The sequence below is a fragment of the Azolla caroliniana genome, unplaced genomic scaffold (assembly GCF_043228905.1).
Source record: "Azolla caroliniana isolate FFs.n. ecotype wild unplaced genomic scaffold, voAzoCaro1.0.p SCAF_4, whole genome shotgun sequence".
Lineage (NCBI taxonomy): Eukaryota > Viridiplantae > Streptophyta > Polypodiopsida > Salviniales > Salviniaceae > Azolla > Azolla caroliniana.
In genome coordinates this window covers 11,355,930-11,378,872 of record NW_028230439.1, presented here as the reverse complement: position 1 = coordinate 11,378,872, position 22,943 = coordinate 11,355,930, and the positions used below count along the sequence as shown (strand labels likewise).

Sequence of the window (22,943 nt, the reverse complement as noted above, 5' to 3'; positions counted from 1 at the left end):
AGGGATGGAACATGTTGCAATATAACTTTCATACAAAGAGAGAAAGATAGTTGCAACCTCTTGGGTGGCTCTATAACAATGTTTCTGCTAATAGAGAAGGAGAGGGAGGTATATTATAGTATGTATGAGGGAGGCATCCTCTTTCAAGCCTATACATCTATGTTTTGATTGTCTATGAGAAAGGACACAGATGGTTAAGAATTGAAACTTAGGTCTCATTTGTTCTACAATTTTGAGGGCAACCAAAAGAATAGTCCATGAGCCAAGTTACTAACACCCTATTTTGTGCACCCTCAAGAAGAACCAATGTGGATGCAAAACATTCACTCTCTAACTATTAATAGTTTCAAGATTGTTGGTCTAAATCCATGGACATAAAAAAACGATTATATATACTAATACATTTAGCGTAGAGGAAAAAAACGATTGTGAGTAACTCTCTAACTATTGATAGTTAATACATTTAGCCTAGAGAAAAAAAAACGATTGTGAGTAAACTACAACAAATGCCTTGATTTGTATGGATGCTTGTGACTATGGATGTTGCAAAGATAAGCAAAACTTGAACTCAATCTCAATCTTTGCATTAGCGGTGAGGTAAGTTTAGGCAGGTTTTGTAGAATATCGGTGACAATCTTTACCCTTGTTCCAAATCAAATTTAGAAAGGTGACAATCTTTACCCTTCTTCCAAATCAAATTTAGAAAAATGAATCCGCGTTTTCTGATTGGTTAGTTATACCAGAGGTGACAGTTCACATGATTTTGCCTTGATTCCCATTTACGTCCAAGAGTGTGTGCCACAATGGGTGATTGTGATTGTGATCCAATACAGAAATTGTTGGTGGAAGCTGCCAAGAGATGGATAGCAAATACATTGATTCCCCAGCATATGTTTCCTTCACCACTGGATTAAAGAGAAGGTATTCCAAACTACAAAAAGAGACACGAGAAGAAGAGAAACATTTCTAGACACAATAAAGAAACAAGAAGAACAAAGGTTTTCATGGTGCTACTTGATCATTTGGGAATCCTTGCAAACAGAAGGCGACAATTCAATTACACTCGCAATCTCAATAATTCTGCAATGTTTACAGTTCAACTGCAATATCAGACGTTGGAGATATCATATGGAAATGAAGCCACTCATAACCTCATAGATATCTAATGTTGAATCAGCAATGTTGATCCTTGACGTTCATGAAGTTTTCAACCTACAGAAAAACACAGCAATCACATTCTAGGGTAAATATAGAAAATACAATGAACGTGATTCTTCGTGCATTTTTTTCATTACCAAAAAGTAGAGTAGCTTTGTGAATGAAATCTAGAGTATGCCATTAGCACCTTGCAATTTGGGAATTTTCCGAGCTTTCACAGTAACTTGGAGTCCATTGTCCATAGCCAAAACCATCATCATTCGATATTTAATTTCTTTTGATACAAGCTTGAACTCAAAGAAATACAAAATTAATGCCATTGCCATCTTCATTTGTAAGTATGCCCAATCTTTCCCAAGGCATGTCCTTGGTCCACCCTGTCAAAAGTAATTCAATTGTTTTACTAGGTGCATTAAAACTGCATTTCAGAAAAACTTGAAGTTAATGTATAGGTGAACAATAGTATGCATATGATATTTTGAACCATGGTTACCTATTGTACTACCTGAAATGCTGTGAACTTGAATGGTGATACAACACGAAATAAGCCATCATGCAACCATCTATCCGGCTTGAATTCCAGAGCATCATCTCCCCATAAAAACTTCATTCGTCCCATTGAATAGGGAACAAAGGCTACATGATCCCCTGCCTTAACTATCGTTCCATCAGGAAGAACATCATTGTTTGTTGCAACTTTCGTGTCCTACACAACAAAATCATTAAAGAGGAACATATTCATTTCAAATTGTAAAACACAGTTTGATATTTACATCAAAAGATAAGTTCATTAACTTGGCTAGTAAAAGAATCAAGCAAGATCCTCACCTCAAGTATAATGATATACATGTTTGTTTCAGAGGGCATGATTGCTAAATATCGACTTGTAACCTTTCCTTGCACTTCTCATTCTTTGCTAAATAAATTAACCAAGAAACAAGGAAGTTTGCTGGCTCATTTTTTTGCATAGCTTTTGCATGTGATTCAGTTGGCCTTTATCTAACTGGTTGTGAGAATTTTCACCTCTATGGTTCATTGTCATGGGATGGTCGACAATAACAAGTGGAAAATATGCCCATTTTTTAACCTTTTGACCCCATGCTTAACAAACATTTTCTCTATTGCCCAGACAAATAAAAATCCCTCCTTGGCCATATAATTGTAACGACTTCTCCAATTTTGGCATAGACCCCAATACCTAAGATAGTCAAACACTACCTTATATATGATCATGGGAGAGACAACTTTCTGGAGACCTGCTTTCTCTCAAGATGCACTCCATTTTTGACACAAAGTAATGACGATTCTCGCCTTGCAACTTTAATGCAAGTGTCAGTAACATGGAACTCTAGACGAGATGCATCTCCACTATTCAGAATAGCCCGAGCAACCTCACAACCTCCTCTTTTAGAATAAAGACTACACCCTTGGAACTGATGCAAACTGCAAGAGTACTCTAATCAAACAGCCAGCATGCGCTGGCTGACAGTGAGTGTGCAAAATGACTGTCCACCATGACAGCACTATCCAATCCTTTTTTTTAATCCGTCTGTTTCTTAGAACTCATTCACTCAGACTAAAAGCGAATGTATGCACGAATCTAGACTACTTGTGGAGAGTCATTGAAGGACATAGCGGAGAGGCCACAAGGCGTAGCTTTAAAAAAATGATAGGAGAAAATAAGATATAAAAGAATATACATCATCACGGGCTTGTGAGAATGAACAAAAGGATAGTTTGGAAGGTGAGAGGTATTTTATATGAGAAAGACGTGGGGAAAAGGAAGGGAACAAAGGAGATAGGAGAGAAAATAATATAGGCTACTAGATGTTCAATCACTACACTAAAACCATTTAGATGTGGGTCAAATGCATGCAGATCCATGCCTAAGCAACTTCGCCCAGGCATGGACCCCTTAGAAAATTTGATTATGCAAGTAGCACAAAGTGATCAACTCTGAGAACCAACCAACCTCTGGAAGACCTTCAAAAGTGTTGGAAGACTAGTTTCCTTCTATGGTTTACTATATATGGAATATGGCAACATTACTAGAGATACCAATCAATGATATGTTCACAATGAAGAATGCCTTATTGATGCACTCACATTGAGGACCACCAAGAGTAGCGAAACAGCAGCACTAATTTAATGCTAAAGAAAAGCAACATAAAAATGATTGCACAGAACCATCCACATGTTGTCATCCATCCCCACACAGCTGAAAGCTAACAGGGAACTCACTTTTATTTTGTTTCACTCCAGTCATAACCATAGGTCTTGAGATCAGACAGTAGAACATGGAGAGACCGAAGTGGAGGTTACCACATTTACACGCTTTTCTTCAACCAACCAAGAAATGGGGGATGAGGAGAGTATGCCCATTCCAGAAGCACCTTTCTCTTTGTTCTCATCCATAAAGGACAATGAATGATAAACTCGTTGGAGGAGGAAGGCATATATGTATAAGCTTTGCCCATTCGAAATGGTGCATGCAATGCAATGCAATGCAATGCAATCAATAAATAAATAATGGTGAGGGAGAAGGTCAAAAGGCGGAAGGAGGATGTGGCATGATGAAGCATGATGGTGGGGTGGGGTGGGGTGGGGTGGGGTTCGCTACAAGAAGCAAAGACGTCTTCTGGAAACATCACATCTGTCTGTCATCACAGGCTCCGCCGCCGCGTATGGAGATACTAAGTGAGCACGACAAAGGGAAGAGGAACAGAGACCAAAACCAAAACCAAAACCAAAACCTCCTCCAGGGCAGCTAAGCCATGAGGAATAATCACATTATTATGATGAATATATGAGCCCTTAATAGTTGAAGGCTGAAGCATATACATACATACATTATTACCTACCTACATACATACATACATACATAACAAAAGAGAGTATTTTACATATTATGTATGTACATATTCCTCTGCATTAAGCTCTTAAAGTGCAAAGTGTGAATCGGACCAATACGAGTAATCAATACTCAATGAGGTTAATCATGAGTAATGGTGTTTATGAATGTCCGAGAGAGGGAGGCCATGAAACCAATGCGTTATCCATCTTTTTAAGCTAACATAGAGACCAGCCCCACACGATATATGTATACATCTTGTAGCTTGCTCGTTGGGTTAACATGACTATTATGTTCTACTCACTTTTGTATGTTTTGTTAGGGCTTCACAATCCTCATTTCTAAACCCCTATTTTGGAATGTACCATTGTACTTCAAGAGTCCAAACTCAAATTTCCAATGCTTCCCAATTCATGTTCCTATCTCTTTGTTGAGAAGGAATTTCATTCTTCTCACAGGAGAGCAATATTAGTCGCCAGTTCTTCAACTCACTCCTAGGAGATCCTTGTAGGTGAGAGTTCACTCACCTCTTGTCTACTCTGTAACCTTTTATGTGAATTGTGGGATTTCATCTTAAGTGAATTGAGATGCAGATATGTGGTAGAGATAGCTTATAATTGAATAAGAGTGAGGGGACCATTAGTGTTCTCACAAAGTCCCTCCTCCACTAGCAATAACTAATGTGTGCTTGAGGCATTCATTTACGACCTCTATTAGAATGCAAATCCATTGAGGAAGAAGAATGATATCTAGTTAGGGTCTCGTACGAAGGGTTGCTAGATAGGTGGCCACTTGACCATGTCTATAATATAGCATCATCTATAATTTATTTATTTATTTCCAAAATGAAGCTACTTTCCCATTAGTTAGGAAGGATTATTACAAAAAGACTCTACACGGGGCTTATATACAAATCGGGAAATCTCCCTCCGAACAAGTACAAGAAAATAAGATTAGTTACTTAGCATAATGGGTTGACTACTCAATATAAGCAGATACCTATAGCTAAAAATGGTGCCCGTCAATTTTGGCTAGTATGAGACACCTCCTAGGGCCTACACCGCAAGGAGGGCGGCAAGTGACTTGGAAACAGCCAGTGTGGGGGATGGTAGTTCCACCTAGGACCACTTCCTCCTTGTGTCACCATAGGCGTGTTCCGCCATTTTTGCCAAAAGCGCAAATGGGCAGTGACCACATCGTTGGAATGGCTGCAAACCTCGTCCAACTGCCCTTGTAGGCAGTTGATAAGAGCAAACCATATGTCCATGATCACTTCCTCCGGGGATCGCACCAGATCCTGAAAAACCTTCAGGCAACGCACTTTCCATCATCTATAATTGAAAATCAACGCCTCCCAACCCTCAAAATGATGGAGCATCACATATGTACTTCAATGTGAATCTCTCTCTCTCTCTCTCTCTCTCTCTCTCTCTCTCTCTCTCTCTCTCTCTCTCTCTCTCAAATAAGGGCTTTCAATATTAATTTTTCTTGGAAGGTATTGAAAATATAAATTTTTTGCCCCTAATAAAATTACCAGCACATTTTTTATGATGTTTTATATAGTATTGTTTGTTACCCTTGGAACAGCTGGATGTAAACGTAGTGTCTCTGTTAATGCTGCATGCAAATAATTCATGTTTGATAAGGCTTCATAAGTTAGGTGGTTGGCGACCTCTTCATAAGTGGCAGTCTCAACGTTATGGAAACCTAAAACTTGCTTCACCTCCTCGTAGATCTTTTGGTCAACCTCTTTTTTCTGGCACACGTTGTAAATGAACCATGACATGGTCACTGCAGTAGTATCTCGACCAGCTAGTATAAAGTTTAAAATTGAGTCCCTTAGACTGATGTCCCCCCCATCTCGATACTTCTCAATTTGAATAAGTTGTGAGAGGATCATATTTTCCCTACATTCAATTCAAATAACATGGATGACTAATTAGCAATCATTTCACATTAAAGGTTTCAATGTAAGTTGCAATAAAATACAATAAAACCGTTGTCTCTATCTATGCACTTACGATAAGCTTGAAAAGTGATGTCTAGTCCTACATTCAATTTTCAAGGCTACATATTATGCTATCTACGTATGTGTGGGTCATAATAATAATGTATGTATTATGCTAGGTACGTATATTCACACATGAATGTCTTGCAAATGGCTAATCATAACTACCAATGGATAATTTAAGTCAATCAAGCTATTGCCATGTCTCTTATTATTAGTCAGCTAAGCTGATCAACAACTACAAGTTTAGAAGGTTTTATATATTACGAAACTAGAATGTCCCCATCTAGACAATATTGATGTCCCGGTGTAAAAAAAACATGCAGGGGATAACCAGAGACACATTTCGCACATGGATTTTGATAATAATGGAAAAGTCATCCTACATCATGCAAGCAATGTTGTGTGACAAGTGGGACATAAAGTGAGAAACACGTGCCCCCCCCCCCCCCCCCCCCCTCCCCCATCGTTGGAATGTGTAGGCTTTCGGGTCAAATGTAGACGTACGTACACATTTAAGGGAATTCAAATGACAACCAAGCTCCATATATATTCGACAACATTTTATGGTTGCAAAGAATAGGCTTGTCTTTGTCTACCCTTTTTACGGACTTTACCTGTCTCAAAAACTATGTAAAGGGAAGTGTACCCAATTTGTTCTTCTTCTCTTTTGGTTTTCTCCTTTTTCTCCCTCCCTTTTACAAGATATGGTCTGATCAACCACCCCAATTACAGTAACTGATGAAATTCCCAGAAATAATGTTCCTTTCTTTCAATCGACCCTCTCAATCATTTTTCTTCGAATGACGTGACTCATTAGAGTGGACATAGCTAGGCAATCTTAGAACGTAACTTGGCAAAAAGGGACCATTATAACATACATACATACATACATACATACATACCATACATACCTCACCACAATCATATGGAGGATAGAGGTGGACTTGAGCATTAGCATCTTCACTAGAATCATGGGCCTTAGTATTGTGACCATGATGATTGTGGCCGCCGGCACTGGCATGGGGGGTAATATTATGTGGATCATCATCATGAGCATGATGTATTTTGTTGTTGTTGTTGTTGTTGTTGATGGCATGGCGATGGCGATGCTGCGCAATGAGGTTAGCAGCGAAGGTGTTGATGTTGTGGAGCTCGCGGTACAGCGCTCCCTCCGTCCCCACGCGCAGCCACTTGTGCAGCTTCCACCACACGTTCACGTAGCGCTGGCAGATGCAGGCATTGACTGTGTCGAACGCCTCCGCAAAATTCATATAACTGCCCTGCTGCCTCCTCCTCCTCCTCTTGTTGTCGTCGTCGTTGTTGTTCGCATGAACCCCGAACCCCACCTTCGTAATCGAATCCATTGTCATGGACATTAGCAGCGCCTGCCCCATTTTAAGCAAGTAAATTAGTAGTTTAATTAGGTTAGGAGGACAGTTGCAGCACAGGTCAAGTGGTAACTTTTAGTTAAAAACAAAAAACAATAAAACTAAAAGTGTGGTTAACTTAGTTGGATTACTACATCTACATCTAATCCTCAAGGTCATGTCATACTTGGAGGTTCAAGACTGTTTCTTGGGATTGGGATGCATCCTGGAGGTCATGGAGGAGATGGAGTGAATCGTCTCGGAAGCATTTGAGGCTGAAATCCCTCAAAGTCTTCCCGGCGAACACCATGCTGGCCATCCTGCGTTGGGACCGCCATTGCTCGCCGTCGGTGTTGAAGATGCCGCTGCCTAGAAAATCTTTCATCTTCTCCCTTGTCTTCTCTCCCTACACGGATACCACCTCCTAAATGCTAATTTTAAACCACCACATTTGGCCATGACAAAAGAATGTGGACTCGGGAGATAAAAGAAAGAAGAAGACGTGGCGTGGCGGTGACGTACCTTGGGGTAGTTAGAGAAGTTGGTGTGGAGGATGTGTTGGACATTGGCGGGGTCGACGGTGAGGTAGACACGGGTGGAGAAGAAGGCGAGGGCAATAGTGCGGCACTCATCCGAGAAGAAGGAGTGGCACCAGTCGTGGAAGCGGTGGAAGTTCTTCGCCGCCTCGTAGTGGCAGCCCATCAGCGGCCAACACCGTGGCCCCGCCCCGCCCCTCGGTTTAAGCATAGCATGATCCCCTATATGATTATGTGATATTTTGTAATAATTAAGCACCCATTCCATCATCTTAAGAAGCCACAGTAATAGTATGAACATGATAAGCACCATCACCAGCAGCACTAGAAGCACCATCCTCATCATGGTCTTGCAATTAATTATGCAATCTATCTATCTATCCCCTTCAATTCCAATCTTTAACAAAGCTAGGAATCCCTCGGCAATTCAATATTTATGAAACAGTTGGCACTTAGACGCATAGACTCGTAACTGATTATAGATGATCCCTTCCACTCTAGTAGATAATCCCTTAATCCATTCAAATCATAACCAATAAATAGTTTGTTGATGCTACAATAGTATCAATATATGTATGGCCCTAGGGGAAGGGAAGGGAAGGGAAGGGGAGGGGAGGGAGGAAGCAAGCTACTAGGTATTATTTTATAATTAAGTCAAATCATAGTGAGGAACCTCTTACACATTTTTATGATGACTTGGAATGCTGGCATTTACCCATTCGCCAATATTCTTTTGAATAAAATAAAAAACTGTGCCTATGATAATATGCCATGGGCAAAGTGTGAAGCACGTGGTTTTTCTTCATAATTGGCACGTGCCCACGTTGTCTAAAACTCTATTAGAAATAATGGCTACAGATTATATATTATAATTTATAATAATTGAGACATCCTTATACATGTTGCTAATGCTATCTAAATTCATTCCACATTCTTATGTCGAAAAACAAAATCATTAAATCTATCGTTTATATTTGCTTTTTGATGAAAACAAAGTATATTGATCAATTAATTATCTATCTACCACGTCTGTTCCCACTTGTCATAGTTCCTCATGGTATTACCCTACTAGGATAACGCTTTCTGACTATCCTACCCTTAACCTATTAACTTAGCTACAAAATTGTTTCATAAGGTTATATATATGCCTATAAATAATATCACCCATGCCTCCATGCCAACCCCCATGCTGGCTGTTTCCGGCTCACTTACCACCCTCCCTTCGCCGTCGACCCCAAGAGTTGTCTTGTACTAGCCATCACTATAGGACACCGTTTTAGTTGTATGTACTTACATTAAGTAGTCAGTCCGAAAGGCGAAGTAACTAGTCTCATTTTCTTGAACTTGATCGGAGGGAGATTCCCCGATCTATGTTTAAGCCTCCTTGTATAGTCTCTTTGTAATAATCCTTCCTAACTAATGGGAAAGTAACTTCATTTTGGAAAAAAAAAATATATCACTCATGCCTCTCACTACATGTTACGAGCAGTGTTGGGCAAAGTTTCTAGACCCTACTGGAAATTTTTGCTGCTACTTATGATCCTAATCGAAAATTAAAAATCTTACTGGCCACTTTCCTACGAGTAATAATTTTAACCGGAACATGTTCAAATTTTTTTTTTTTTTCGCACATAGCAATTTTTTTTGCCACATCCAATTATATCAAACTAATGAAACATCTTAATCAAATTCAAGAGCTTTTATCACATTATGTTTTCTTAATGAACCATTTACCATCGTGATGGCCAAAGACTTAATTTTGAGGCTCGATATCGGATGTCATTGGCAAACACACAAATATTTCAAGCTTCAATACTATTCATATCTCGTTTACATCTAAATTGTTTACAATATACGGATACATTTCTAGGATATTAGCCTCTCCTATCCAAGCAAAAAATCAGGGCATTTGGTACTTTGGTTATTCATACTCAAATTTTGAATGTTTGAAAAGCTTTGCGATACATTTTGGATGCTAATGTTGAATATCTTCCAATGCTACAATTTGAAGTGGGGAAGTTGGTGATTCACCAACCGCCAATCAACTAGATTTTGAAAAACCAACTATAAATGGTTTCCACATACATTCTCCACACACACACACATAATCAGGCAATCAATCTTGATGTTAGACCTTGACCTCAACACAACATTGATGCATGATGACTTTGAATGATCTCTATGTCTTGACCAATGGTCATTTCTGAATCCCACGCATATTTCTTGTCTTCTCTTACAACACATTCTAAATCTAGTCTACCTTGGGTGGAGTCATAGTCAATAACGGTATCTCGAAGTTGTGTGTGTGTGTGTGTGTCCATGTTGTGTCTATGGGTAGCTTAGGTAATAACAAAGGACATCTAACGAAGGGAGTGGTATCGAGTCTTCGTCAATGCTGCGTTATACTACATATAGGGTGGTAGAATCTACACATCAAGAAACTCAACAATTTCCCTTACACGAATCCATCCGCATTATCATCACCGTCACCTTCTTCTTCTTCTTCTCCTCCTTTTCCTTCTTCATATTTTAGGTTGTTATGCATATGTATATATGTACACAAAAGCCTGCCATAATCAACAACAGGGGAAGCCAAGTAAGACGGGGTTGTGTGTGTGTGTGTGTGTGTATGTTCTAATTTGTTTATACATAGACTAGTTTTTAACTAAATTAACACTACACAAAAGCCCGCCATAATCAACAACAGAGGAAGCCAAGTAAGACGGGGTTGTGTGTGTGTGTGTGTGTATGTTCTAAATTCTTTTATACAGAGACTAGTTATTAACTAAATTAACACTAATTAATTAAATAATGCATCATACCCTACCTCCACCGTTGTTATTCCTCCACTGTTTTTTCTTCTTCATAACGAATTATAGAGGATTTGTCAGCATCAGTCAGGTCCCCAGTGAATGTACAGATTGATGTCAATATTTGTAAACAATTGGTAATATATGAGATTACATGTGTATGGATTGTCAAGTCTCGACTCTCAAGTCGTAGGGATTGACAATCGAGAAGAGGTAATACAGACAAACATGAAAAGAGAGGGAAAACAAGAGAAAGAGGGGGGGAAAAGAGGGATTCGAGAATGGGGCAAGAGGGGGAAAACAAAAAGGGAAAAACACAACGAAAGAGGGGGAAAGAGGGAAAATTGTTTTTTTTAACATTTTTTTTTAAATGCATAAATAACCGGTTACAAAAATATTAACCGGCTAGATTCCGGTTTTGGGGAAATTCTAACCGGATTCAATTCCAGCTCCCCCCCACCTTGACAGGCAAATGTCCCAACCCAACTGGAACACTAACACTGTTCATGGGACTTTGCCCAACACTAGTTATGAGCATGACCATAATTTATCCTGTGGTAGTTTGTACTGTAGTATTCTACACACGCAGATAAAATTGTGAGGGTTAATCGAGAGTGTGAAGAAGAGAGGATTGTTTTTAATCCTTGGAGTTGAGACAACCCATAAGGGCCAGGTGTGAAGTTGCCTTGGGGCTTGGGGGTCTGGCTATAACTATCGTCATTAGACACATTATTCGACTACATCAAGACTGTGACCTTGTTGTGAACAAACTGTTGTGGCGAGCGTGTGCTAGTACCAGGTATGAGTCGATGCCATGGGACGCCACTTGGGTCCGCCTCAATGCCTTTGTTTTGGGTGGTTGGGTTGATCGACACCCTTCTTTTTCTCTCTTTCTCTTATTTATCTATCATTTATTTCCTTATTTCATGCTTACATTAGGAATAATCTCTAACACTACACTTCCTTTACAAAGTCACATACTGATCATAGGAGTGTAGACTTGTTCTCTTGTAACCACTCTTTCTCGAAAGCTCATGTCACTTAATAAATTAGAACGCGCCTTAATTTAGTAACAAGTTAGACATAGACATCAATTCAAGGAAGGAGGTTCCATGCTTCCCAAATTGAAGAATATCACCTTACCTCTTGAGCTAACCCTAGTCACATGTCACAAATACTAAAGCTCAAGACTTTTTTTTGTCAATGTCCAACTATACAGTTATATGACCAAAATAGAACTCAAACTGAAGAACCAATGAGTTAAACTAAAGGCACTAATAGTGTGGATTATGACTCTCGAGGAGTACAAATAGGGCTTAGTTTGGGAGAATATGGAAGTCAAAACTAGAACCACCAAGGCACTAGTCGAGTCAAATGACAATAATATTGAGTAGTTGGAGCTTGGGGCATCTAGTTGCATCACACCCTCACAAGAGTGCGATACCTATTGGACAATTCCGTTGTCGTGCCTTTCGGCTCCGGATCGTTTGCGTGAGTCGGGTGGGAACCACCGGGGTTTTGGACTAGGAGGAGGAAGAATTTGAGGCTAATCTAGTTATGAATATGAATAGATTATAAGAAAGAGATATAGAAACTTGTGAATCCCACAAGTATAATTGTTTTAGTTTATCTAAATCGTAGTAATAAATTGAAATAATTTAGAATAGATTAGAGTAGATTGAGAAAAGAGATCAAACCTTGTGAATCCCACAAGTATTACATTAATCAATATTTATGTAAGAATATGAATTTAGATTGAAAGAGATAGATTATCTTAAACTTCGTGAATCCCACGAGTATATTTTATTGATTGTTGGTGTTTTAGGAAATATATCCAATTTCCCAAATATTTTTCACACACCTATTACATTGTGCTCCCCATCCTTATGTAGTGATGGGAGAGACTAAGCATAGCTACATGCTTTTTTTTCTAATATGTTCATGCACACTAAATGTGCATGTGATGCTTTTCTAATCCTTGCTTTTATTTGCTAAATATAGTGCTCATGCACGCTAGATGTGCATGAGTCACTTTTTAGTCGCTTGCGTTTTTCTATAAAATATTCACGCACTCTAAAAATACATGATTTACCTTTTAATAAAGGTAGGCGCAAATAAAGCAGTTATAGTTATTAAATCTATTTATAGAACACTAAAGATAAGGTAGTATAATGGTAAAGTTGAGGTTTGGCTACGTGGAGGTACAGGGTTCGAATCCTGCCCTATGCACGTGATAAATATCTTGATATATTATTTTATTTATTTATATGTAATTAAATCGGTTATATTATTTTTTTACTTTTTCACGTAGTGTACGAAATACACTACGACACCGTAATTAGTGCCAAATGGTCAAAGAAGCATAAGATGAGTAACATTTCGTACAAGTGCAAGAGTAGGTTGTGACACTTGAGTAAGCAAATGAGTTTCTCAATCTTTTGCCCCACACATCACAAGAGTCAATAGAACCTAGCCGAATGCTTCTTGGTGCTAGATGCTTGTGTAATTGTGGTGGCGACTAAAGAGTTTTGGCAAGAGTGTGTGACACCCATGTGACATATGTGGTTTGGTTCACATTCTACAAGTGGTTTTTGAGGTTTGACTCTAACATGGTAAAGAAGCATACTTACTGGACATGGAGATAACAATAGAGATGTAGGTGGACATAGATGATGCAAGTCAAGATTGTACACATTAGATTGTACGCTTCCCACAAATCAATTTTGAAGGAGACACAAGCAACCTAGAGGTGGTCTAGGAGCTCTAGAATCAAAGGTAACAATATCGTGATGTGGGGAGTGCACATGAGGAAATGAACTAAACTATATGTATATTGTGACGTGCACATAAGACACATGCGCGCGCGCACACACACACACACACATAAGATTAAAGGTTAGAGATAACAATACAACAAGAAGATTGAAGACAAGATGAAGTTTAAGAAAACAATAACACTTCGCTAAGTTGAGAAGAGCTTATACTAGGAGTGGAAAGGTAGGGGTTTGAGTCCTATCTAAACTGTGAGAGATAAAACATGCATCAATAGGATGAATGACAAAAATGCAAATGGATGGACATGGATATTTGCATTATGCTAGTACTTGGCACTTGAGGAAAAGGAGTGCATTCATAGGTGGTAAAGTGAGGTGAATGTTAAAAAAGATAATTACTATTTTAGTTGCATGAGATGCTCCCAAGCCTGTAAAAGGGAGAGGAGAACTCATTGTAGAAGGAATCAATTTTGGGATCAAAGTAGAAACGTTGTCAAAATATCGAACGAGCTTATACTAGTGAATCAAGAGGGCGTTCAAGACCATCAATGACAAGAGGCAACAAAGTCGTCTCACAAGTCCATTGATTGAACTAAAACTCAAGGATATCCCTGCAAAGCTCTACCCTCGAATCTTGTATCTCTATTTTCATTATCTATCTCCCTTTCAAGACACTCCATGTAACGGAGTTGAGATACTCTCAGTTGTACCTACTTAATTTGTGAACTTTAGTGTAATTTGTAATTTTGATATAGATATTGTTGAGAATCAAACTCAACCTAGTCTAATGTGTGTACACATCCTTTGAGAATGTATGAGCATCCAAAGGTCAAAGGTCACCACTAACTCTCCAACATTAACTATGTGTCATAGAATCATATTCTATGATACATAACTAATGAGGTTCCACATTCCCCATGACACATGAGCTTCTATTGTTACTAGAGAGAGAGAGAGAGAGCGTTTTAATGTAGAGAGAGGGTGAATTTATATAAAGCACTCTCCTTCCTTTGTATTTGTTGGTTTTTCTCTATTGTATTTGTTACTTCTTGTTAATATACATTTGAGTCCTTTTATTTTCCTATCTATCTTGTGTCTCTTATCTCCTCTTTCACACACACATAACACACATCTCTAATCGATTATGCATAACATAATTACTCTAGCTAATTATTTACATGGTATCATAGTGAAGCCCACCCGATTTATAGTGGTTGTGTGTTCGATACGCCGACGACAAATCTGGTCATCTGCTATCGTAGTGCCTCTACATAGCTCGTGTCTAAGGAAGAAGAAGAAGAAGGAAATCTTCATCGACATAATGAGTACTCAAACAGGTATCTCTCTCCTTAGCGAGAAGTTGGACTGAAACAACTTTGCATCTTGGGAGTACAAGATGCACCAATACCTTGTCGGCCAAGGTTATTGGAGCTAAATCGAAGGAGCTCAAGAAAACAAAACCAACCCAAATGATGCCGACTACTCAACATGGGAGCAAGCGGCTAGTCAAGTAATGTATTTCTTGGCAACATGTGCTCATGATCACATGCTCGGCTACATTCAAGAAGCCAAGACGCCGAAGGAAGCGTGGGAGAATCTAAGGAAGTTTTTTGCAACCAACACAACCGCAAGAAAGCTTCAACTCTACCAAGAGTTGAACAACATCCAACGTGGGACATGGCCATCACAAACTACACTAGGGTTTACAAGTGGAAGGATCACACATTCCACTTATAGATTCCTATTTTAATCTTACGATTTTAGGCAATTTTCAGAAACTTGATACACCATTATTTCATGTTTTAAATAACATGTAAAATTTTCTGATTTTTTGAGATTTAACAAGTGTCAAAATGATCATTTCTAAAATTAAATAGTTTTTCAATAAATGTTTAAACATTGACGATAGTTTGTAGATATGAAATGTAGTTAACTTAAAGAAAATCACAATGGTTAACTCAAGGCACAAGTTAAGATTAATGGTTTCACCATCTTGAGGAGATGTAGGTTCCAGAAGTGGAAGTGACATCTATTGTTAGACTTGAAAATGTTTTAAGTATAAGAAGTAACATTGTAATCCTTATGGCCATCATCTATAAATTTAGAGCTCATTAACATCCATAAATTCACAACTCAAGAAATGTAGACAATATTCATAAACAGTTTTGATAAATCCACAACTCCTAAAATGTAGACGATATTCATACATTGTCGAATCTATCAAAATTAGACGTGAACATTAATATATCAATTTGAACATATAATATAGCTATCAGGGTATCCACAATGCTCTCTTGTTCTTCCTTTTTAGAACTCCCCTACAAAATTTGTGAAGTAGTATCTACCCCACATAGGCTAGCATTGAAAGGGTTCTCAAATAGCTCGTTGACAAAATTGTTGTATGTATGGCTGGACTAGCCGCAACACAGGTGTCTATCCGACACTTCTCCAAAGGGGTGGTAGGGATAGGATGTTAATACACGCGTATGATAATTACACTTAAGCACAGACGAAGACAAGATTAATCAGCATAAGCAAAACTATATTAATTCTTCGCCACTTCATTACAAAACATCGCATCCTTTTATAGGCATCCGGCCAGATTACAATCGGTGCTCGGTAGGCAACCGTTAACCGAAACCGAATCGGTTCGGATCCGGATCGGTTACAACTACCGGATCCGTCCCTCCTAATAATTCTATTCCTATTTCTATATTTATCCGATCCGACCTTGCTTTCCCATTTGCCTTCTCTGACCGGCCAACACATGGCACGCCCGTGGGAAAGTGCATTGCACTTCGAACCCACAGCCGGCTTCAGTCTTCCTCCAAATTATCCAGCAAACTCCGCTCAGAGGTTTCAAGTGTTGTTTTGCCTGTGCCGTCTCCGACTTCCGATTGGATTGGCTGCCTTTTCGCATCTTGCTGCTCCGACTCTGCTTGTACCGGTGGTACCGGTGTTTCTTCTGTATCCTGTCCGGGTCTGTCCTGCTCTACCTCCGTTCCGTTCCCGGTATCGCTCTCTCCGGTTTCCACTGGTTGTGTCCTTTCCTCCCCGGATTCGGTACTTCTCTGTCTCCACTCTGCATCATCCCCGGCATCAACCTGCTCTTGCTCCGGAAGTTCTTCCTCGGGTAATTCTTGTCGGGGTGCATTGTTGGTTGGGTCCTCTTCAGCCGGTCGCTCGCCCTCACTAATGGAGATCGGCGTTGTGTGTCCCTCGGCTTCCTGTCGCAGTCGGCCCTTCTCGTACCCTTCCAATTCTAGTTGAGTTTCGAGCTGTCCGTCATCCAACCTCTCTACTAACCCTCGGATTTCCTTGAGATGCTCTTCTGCTAGAGCATAGAAATCCTCCGACAGTTCTTCCCGGATGTTGACGATACTTTCTTCGTCCATTTTATAGAACCCATCTCCGTTTTTCTTCCGATTTTCTGCATCAGCTCGGAGTATCTGCAGTTCAGCTGCCTGTTGTGCCCATTCCCTCCAGAGCTTCTTCGTGCTTTCATTTATGCTGGCCTGAGCTCGGGTACTCCAACTTGACATGATGAACTTAATTCGGCCAACCCCTGCTTTAGCCTGTTCCGAAGCTGCTTGTTTTTCCTTCCTTATCCGTTTGATGATGTCGGCCATTAACTGAGCTTGAGCTTCAGAGTCGACTTTTTGCTTGTCACAGGTACTCCGCCATTTGTTGATTTCGAAAGTCGACTTCACTTTTTCCTCGTTCCTGCTCTTTGTCAGCTCCCCTACTTTCTGCCGAAGTACTTCCATCTCCTTTCTTTGTTCCGACGTCAAGGTCTTCTCCGCCGATACTTCCTCCCTTGCTTTGGACAATTCCAAGCGGTTTTCCTTGAGCTGCTCTTTCAGCTTCTCTATCTGTCGGTCGTACGTTGCTGCCTGATTCTTGATGTCCGACGTGGCCTGTTTATAATCCTTACATAGTCGGTCGAATTCCTCCGTCTTCTGTTTTAGACGTCGGTTCGCCTGATCTCGCAACCGATCATCCCGGTCCTTTTGTTGTCGGAGTTCCTCTCGCAACCGCTCGATTTCCTGCTCCATTCGTCGGCGCAGCCTATCTTTTTCCTTTTGCAGCTTCCCGTTTTCTTCTTGTAGTCGGTCATTGGTGGCTTTGCTTCGGCGAAGGCCTTCCTCCATTCGCCGTCTGTCGTCTTCTACCAACTTCCGCTGCTCCCTTTCGTTATCTCTCAATGCCTCCTGAGCCTGTAATTCTTCTTCCAAAGTTGCTATTAACTTCTCGGTCTCAGGGCCGGTTTGCAAGGCCTTCTCCGTTTCTGGTTCGGCTTGCTTTTCTGATGTCCCGACCGGCTCGGTGCCATCTTGTGCTTGTCGGCTGCCTTCTTTTGCCTGTGCTAGCTCTTCTTGCAGCTCATGTACTTGTGCCCGGAGCATGACCATATCCTTAGTCGTCGTCCTAGTCACTTGTTCCCTTTGCTCCTCCTCTTTCTCCATCTGGTCTGCCACTCCCGACAACTGCCCTGACAACCACCTTAGCCATTGTGCCTTTGTTCTGCCTTCGTCGGTGTGAGCAGGCGTACCTAGCTCCGGCTGTTTTTCCGGCTGTTTCTCCGGCCTCTTCTCTTGCTCCGGCGCTTGTTCCTTTCTTGGTTCTTCGAACTCCGCTGCCGTCGGTTCCGGTACTGCCGTCTTTGGTGCAGACGGACCTTCATCCTGTGTCGCTTCTGTTCCGGTTACTGGTTCTTCCGCCCGTTGCTGAGTTCCGTCCGCTGTTGGGGTCGGTCTTGTCGCCCGTTTCTCCTTTCCTTGCCTGGGTGGTAGTATTAACATCGGTTCGGATGAGTCTTCCTCTGTTTCAGCGTCCTCCGTCGCTGCGACTATCGGTTCCTTTACTGGTACCGGTTCCGATTCGAGCGTTACTGGTTCGGTGTCGGTTTGCCTCTTGCTGGTTTTCTTCGCCAGCTTCTCCTTGCCTTTTTCCGCCTTTTTCTTCTTCGTGGTCGGTTGCTGTTGCTGTTTCTGTGGCTGCCGTGATGGGCCTTCCTCCCGTTGCTGTCGGGATGAGTCTTCTTCCCGCGGTTGTCGAGATGAGCCTTCTTTCCGCGGCTGTCGGGATGATCCTTCTTCCCGCGGCGCTTCTTCTTCCTGTGTCCATCCTGGAGTGTGTTTCTCTAGGATTCGTCGCCGCTTCATGGTTTGCTTCGGGGTAGTCTCCTGCCGACTTCTTTGCTTGTGCTTGATGGGGGACACCGGTGGGACCAACACTGTTAACCATTGGGATATTCCGGCCCATGGCTTCTTCCCTTCAGTCCTTTGGTGATGAAGTGGAGCCAGTCCACCTGCAAGCCTTCGAATGTCGCGATGACGATCGCTGCTCGGTATTTGGCTATGGCTGCCGGACGAGGGTTCACGAACCCATACTCCATCAGGGCGCGGGCCACCTCTCCGAATAGCAGGTTCTCTCCGCCCTGTGTGCGATACGCCTTGCTGCTAAGGGAGTATTCGCCGAAATACTCGAAGAATATTTGGCTCGAGGGTAGCTCTATCGTCTGAAGTCCTCCCTCTGAAATCCCTGTGAGCGCTTGTACCGCTCCTTCAGTGACTTCTGCTAAGTCCACCGCTGTTGCCGCCTGCTCTGGTTCCTTGTGTGGTGGAGCGTCAGCGACCCGCAGCAGCCCTCCTAATCCGTTCTCCGTCAGCCATTGTCGCGCTCCGTCCGACAGTGCCATCGCTTCTTCTTCGTCTGCTGCTGCCTGTGGTCTGAGGTCGGGGTGTAGGTGTTCTGCGCGTCGGATCTTGCTGTCTTGAGCCTGCGTTTGCTTGTGGGAAAATTCGTAAAAACTGAACCCTTCCCCGGTTCTTCCTTTATATAGTGGCGTTTCCCTCGAGCCGCCTTTTCCTGTTTTTCGCGCGTGCGTATCTTCTGCCATAATTAGCATCTCACTTTTTAATTTTGGCGTCTGCACGTCCTCTGCCTCGAATAGCATGTCCTATTTTTGGCGCCTGCGCATGCCCTGTCCTGAATAGCATGTCCTATTTTTGACGCCTGCGCATGCTCTGTCATGAATAGCATGTCTGTCCTTTGCTGCCGCGTGTCCTGCTTGCGCTTCTTTGCCGCGTGTGTCGAATCTCCTACGTGTCGGTCATTATGACTCCTTGATTGCCGCACGTATTAAGTCCTGTACCTCGTGCCCCCCCACGTTCTGTGCTTTAAATAGCTCGTGCACCCGTGTGACGGTTGTAACTACTTCCTTCATCATTACCATGATTTTCTTGATCTTCTTGTCTTGACTTTTCTACCCGTAGCTCCACGTCATTCATTTTTTTTTTTTTTATTATTATTATTTTAATAATAAGCATATGCCGCATCATTGTTCGGTTCCCCCCGATGTGTTCGGGTCGGTGCGCACTGTTGTCGGTTCCTCGTCGTTGTTACGCGTCGGTGTCGGTGCCTCGGCATTCGGGATTTCCGGGTCTTGCTTGAAGGGGTTAGCTGGCATGTGCCCCTTATACGGTTTTAGGCGAAACCCATTTGCCCATTTGTCCACAACTTCTCCTGACAACGTCCCGAGCTGGTAAGACCCATTGTACTCCTTTGTGATCCAGAATGGTCCTGTCCATCGAAATCGCAATTTCCTCGGCATGTTCCCCATTCGTGTTTGGAACAGCAATACTGGTTTCCCGACTTCGAATTCCTTTTCGTTACCGCGCCGATGTCGGTCTACAAAGGCTTTCCTCCTCCTTTGCTCTAGTTCTAGCTGTAGCAGGCTGGCTATTCGATTCTCTTCCAGTTCCAACAGCATCGCCAGCCGGATTCGTTCGGATTCCTTCTCGCTTAACCGCTCCTTAACCTGTATTCTTAAGCTAGGAATTTGGAATTCTACTGGCATGACTGCTTCCAAGCCGAATGCCAGTCGGAACGGGGTCGTCCGGATGCTGGTCTTGTACGCCGTTCGGTACGCCCACAGCACGCTCTGCAACTTCGTGTCCCAGTCGGTCCGGTTCTCATTGACGATTTTTCTAAGGATGTTCTGTAGCGTTTTGTTTGTTGATTCCGCTAATCCGTTGGCTTGAGGGTAGTAGGGAGTGCTTCGTTTGTGTACTACCGCATAGAATGATGTCAAACTTTCCACCACCTACCCGAGGAAATGTCCTCCCTGGTCACTGATCAGCTCAATCGGGCATCCGTACCGACACCATATGCATTCATATAAAAATTTGGCCGTGGACGCCGCCGTGTTGTCCCGTAATGCCTTTGCTTCTACCCATTTCGTGCAGTAGTCGGTAGCCACTATTATATACCGATTTCCGGTCCGCATTGCCGGTGGCTTGAATGGACCGACAAAGTCCAAGCCCCACTTTTGGAATGGTTCTAATGGCAAGACCGGGTGATGTGGCATCCGGGCCTGCTCCGTGGGTTGGCCCAGTCGTTGACACAGGTCACATTCCCTGCTATACTTAACGGCATCTCTCATGGTAGTCGGCCACCATAGTCCGCTCTGCCATATCTTCCGGGCTGTTGTTTCGCCGGCATAATGCCCGCCTGCAATTCCACAGTGGGCTTCCCTCAGGATCAGATCCTTTTCATCGCTCCGCACTGCTCGCCTCCATACGCCATCTGCCCCCTTGTGATAGAGGGTGTCTCCTACCAAGCAGAAATGTCTGCTCCGTACTGCCATCCTTTTCCGTTCGTCTCGGTCCAGATTTTCCGGGGGAACTCCGGTGCTCAGGAACTGATGCATTTCGGTTAACCATTTGTCTTCGTCCGCTACTGTGGTCTCCGTTGCCGGTGCCGTCGTGACCTTAAACAGCTCGGCGTCAGGAAATTCGTCCTGTACGCCGTCCCCTGATTCTCCGGATTCTAGTCTGCTCAGGTAGTCTGCTACCGCATGCTGCACCCCGGGTCGGTGGAAAATATCGAATTCGAATTCCTGTAATAGCAGCGTCCACCGTGCGAGTTTTCCTGTCAGGGCTGCCTTTGAGACCAGGTAGAGTAGTGCCGAGTGGTCAACGTGGAAGGAGAACTTTCGTCCGAGCAGATAGTGCCTGTACTTTGTGACACTGTACACCATTCCTAATGCCTCTCATTCCGTTGTAGAGTAGTTCCGTTCGGCTTTCGAGAGTTTCCTGCTTGCGTAGTACACCGGCCGATACCAGTTCGGTTCCGTGAGTTGCATCAAAACGCTGCCGATTGCTACGTCCGACGCGTCGACGAAGACGTGAAAGCTTTTACTCCAGTCCGGCGGCTGCACCACCGGAGCTTGTGACAGCATGACCTTCAACGCTTGGTAGGCTTTCTCCTCCGTTTCTGTCCATTGGAAAGGTACTCTATGTACAGCAGCGTGCAATGGTGTAGCAAAGTCGGCAAGGTGCCGTATCATCCGACTATGCCACCTTATTTGACCAAGGAATCGGCTTAAAGCCTTTGCGCTATTCGGTGCCGGTGCGTCGAGAATTGCTTTTACCTTATCCGGATCTACCGCGATTCCTTCCCGACTCACCACGTGGCCTAACAAGTTGCCGCTTGCAACTCCAAAGACGCACTTAGCCGGGTTCAGACTTAATCGGTACTCGCGGCACTTTTCTAAGCATAGTCGTAGGTGATCAAGATGCTCTCCGTGTCGGCTGTAGACGGCGAAATCGTCTAGGAAGACCTGCATAAAACCGGGAATAAAATCACCGAAGATTTCCATAATTATCCTTTGAAATGTTGCAGGGGCTGTCTTTAATCCGAACATCATCACGACCGTGACGAACACTCCCCATTCCGTCACGAACGCTGTTTTCTCTTGATCGGCCGGGTTCATTCGGATTTGGTTGTAGCCGCTGAATCCATCCAGGAAGCTGTAAACTTCGTGGCCGGCCACCGCATCTAGCACTCCGTCTGTGAATGGTAGTGGAAAAGCGTCGGTCACTGTCGCGGCATTTAGTTTCCTGTAGTCCACACATACCCGGATTTTGCCGTTCTTTTTCGGGACCACCACTATTGGGCTTAGCCAGGTTGCCTGCTTGACTGGTCGGATAAATCCGACCCGGAGAAGCTTGTCAATTTCCTCCTTCACCTTTGCCGCATAGTTTGGATTCATCCGGTACCGACGTTGAGCGATGGGTTTCGCGTCAGTACTTAGATGAATTTGGTGCTGGTAGAGCTGGGGGTCCAACCCTCGCATGTCCTCGTATGACCATGCGAACACGTCCTTGAAATCCGTTAACAGTGCTACCATTGCCTGTTTTTCCTCCTTCGGCAATTCCTTCGCGACTTTTACCGGTCGGGGTTGTTCTGTTGTGCCGAGGTCCACCTCTTCCAGCTGGGATGCTTTCACCCTTTGGGATATCGTCATTTCTCTTTCTAGGGCTTCCTGTGCTTGGCGTAGTTCCCGGATCGCCACTTTGTCCGGCTCGTCCGGCATTGTGATGTACGGCTCTACTGCTGCCGTGATATCCACCTCAAAAAGTGGGACGAT

The 22,943-nt window shown here is 42.8% G+C and overlaps 1 protein-coding gene across 1 annotated transcript; it reads right to left on the bottom strand.

Moving 5' to 3' along the window:
* Window positions 1-860: 860 nt before the first annotated feature.
* On the bottom strand, window positions 861-8,479 carry LOC147865084 (cytochrome P450 704B1-like). Its single transcript, XM_087318629.1, has 8 exons — window positions 7,910-8,479; window positions 7,575-7,793; window positions 6,932-7,405; window positions 6,751-6,755; window positions 5,586-5,916; window positions 1,664-1,864; window positions 1,346-1,535; window positions 861-1,080 (listed from the first exon to the last, which is right to left on the bottom strand). The coding sequence occupies exons 1-8, from the start codon at window positions 8,267-8,269 to the stop codon at window positions 1,058-1,060; spliced, it is 1,803 nt and encodes a 600-aa protein (XP_087174755.1). The 5' UTR covers window positions 8,270-8,479; the 3' UTR covers window positions 861-1,057.
* Window positions 8,480-22,943: the final 14,464 nt, after the last annotated feature.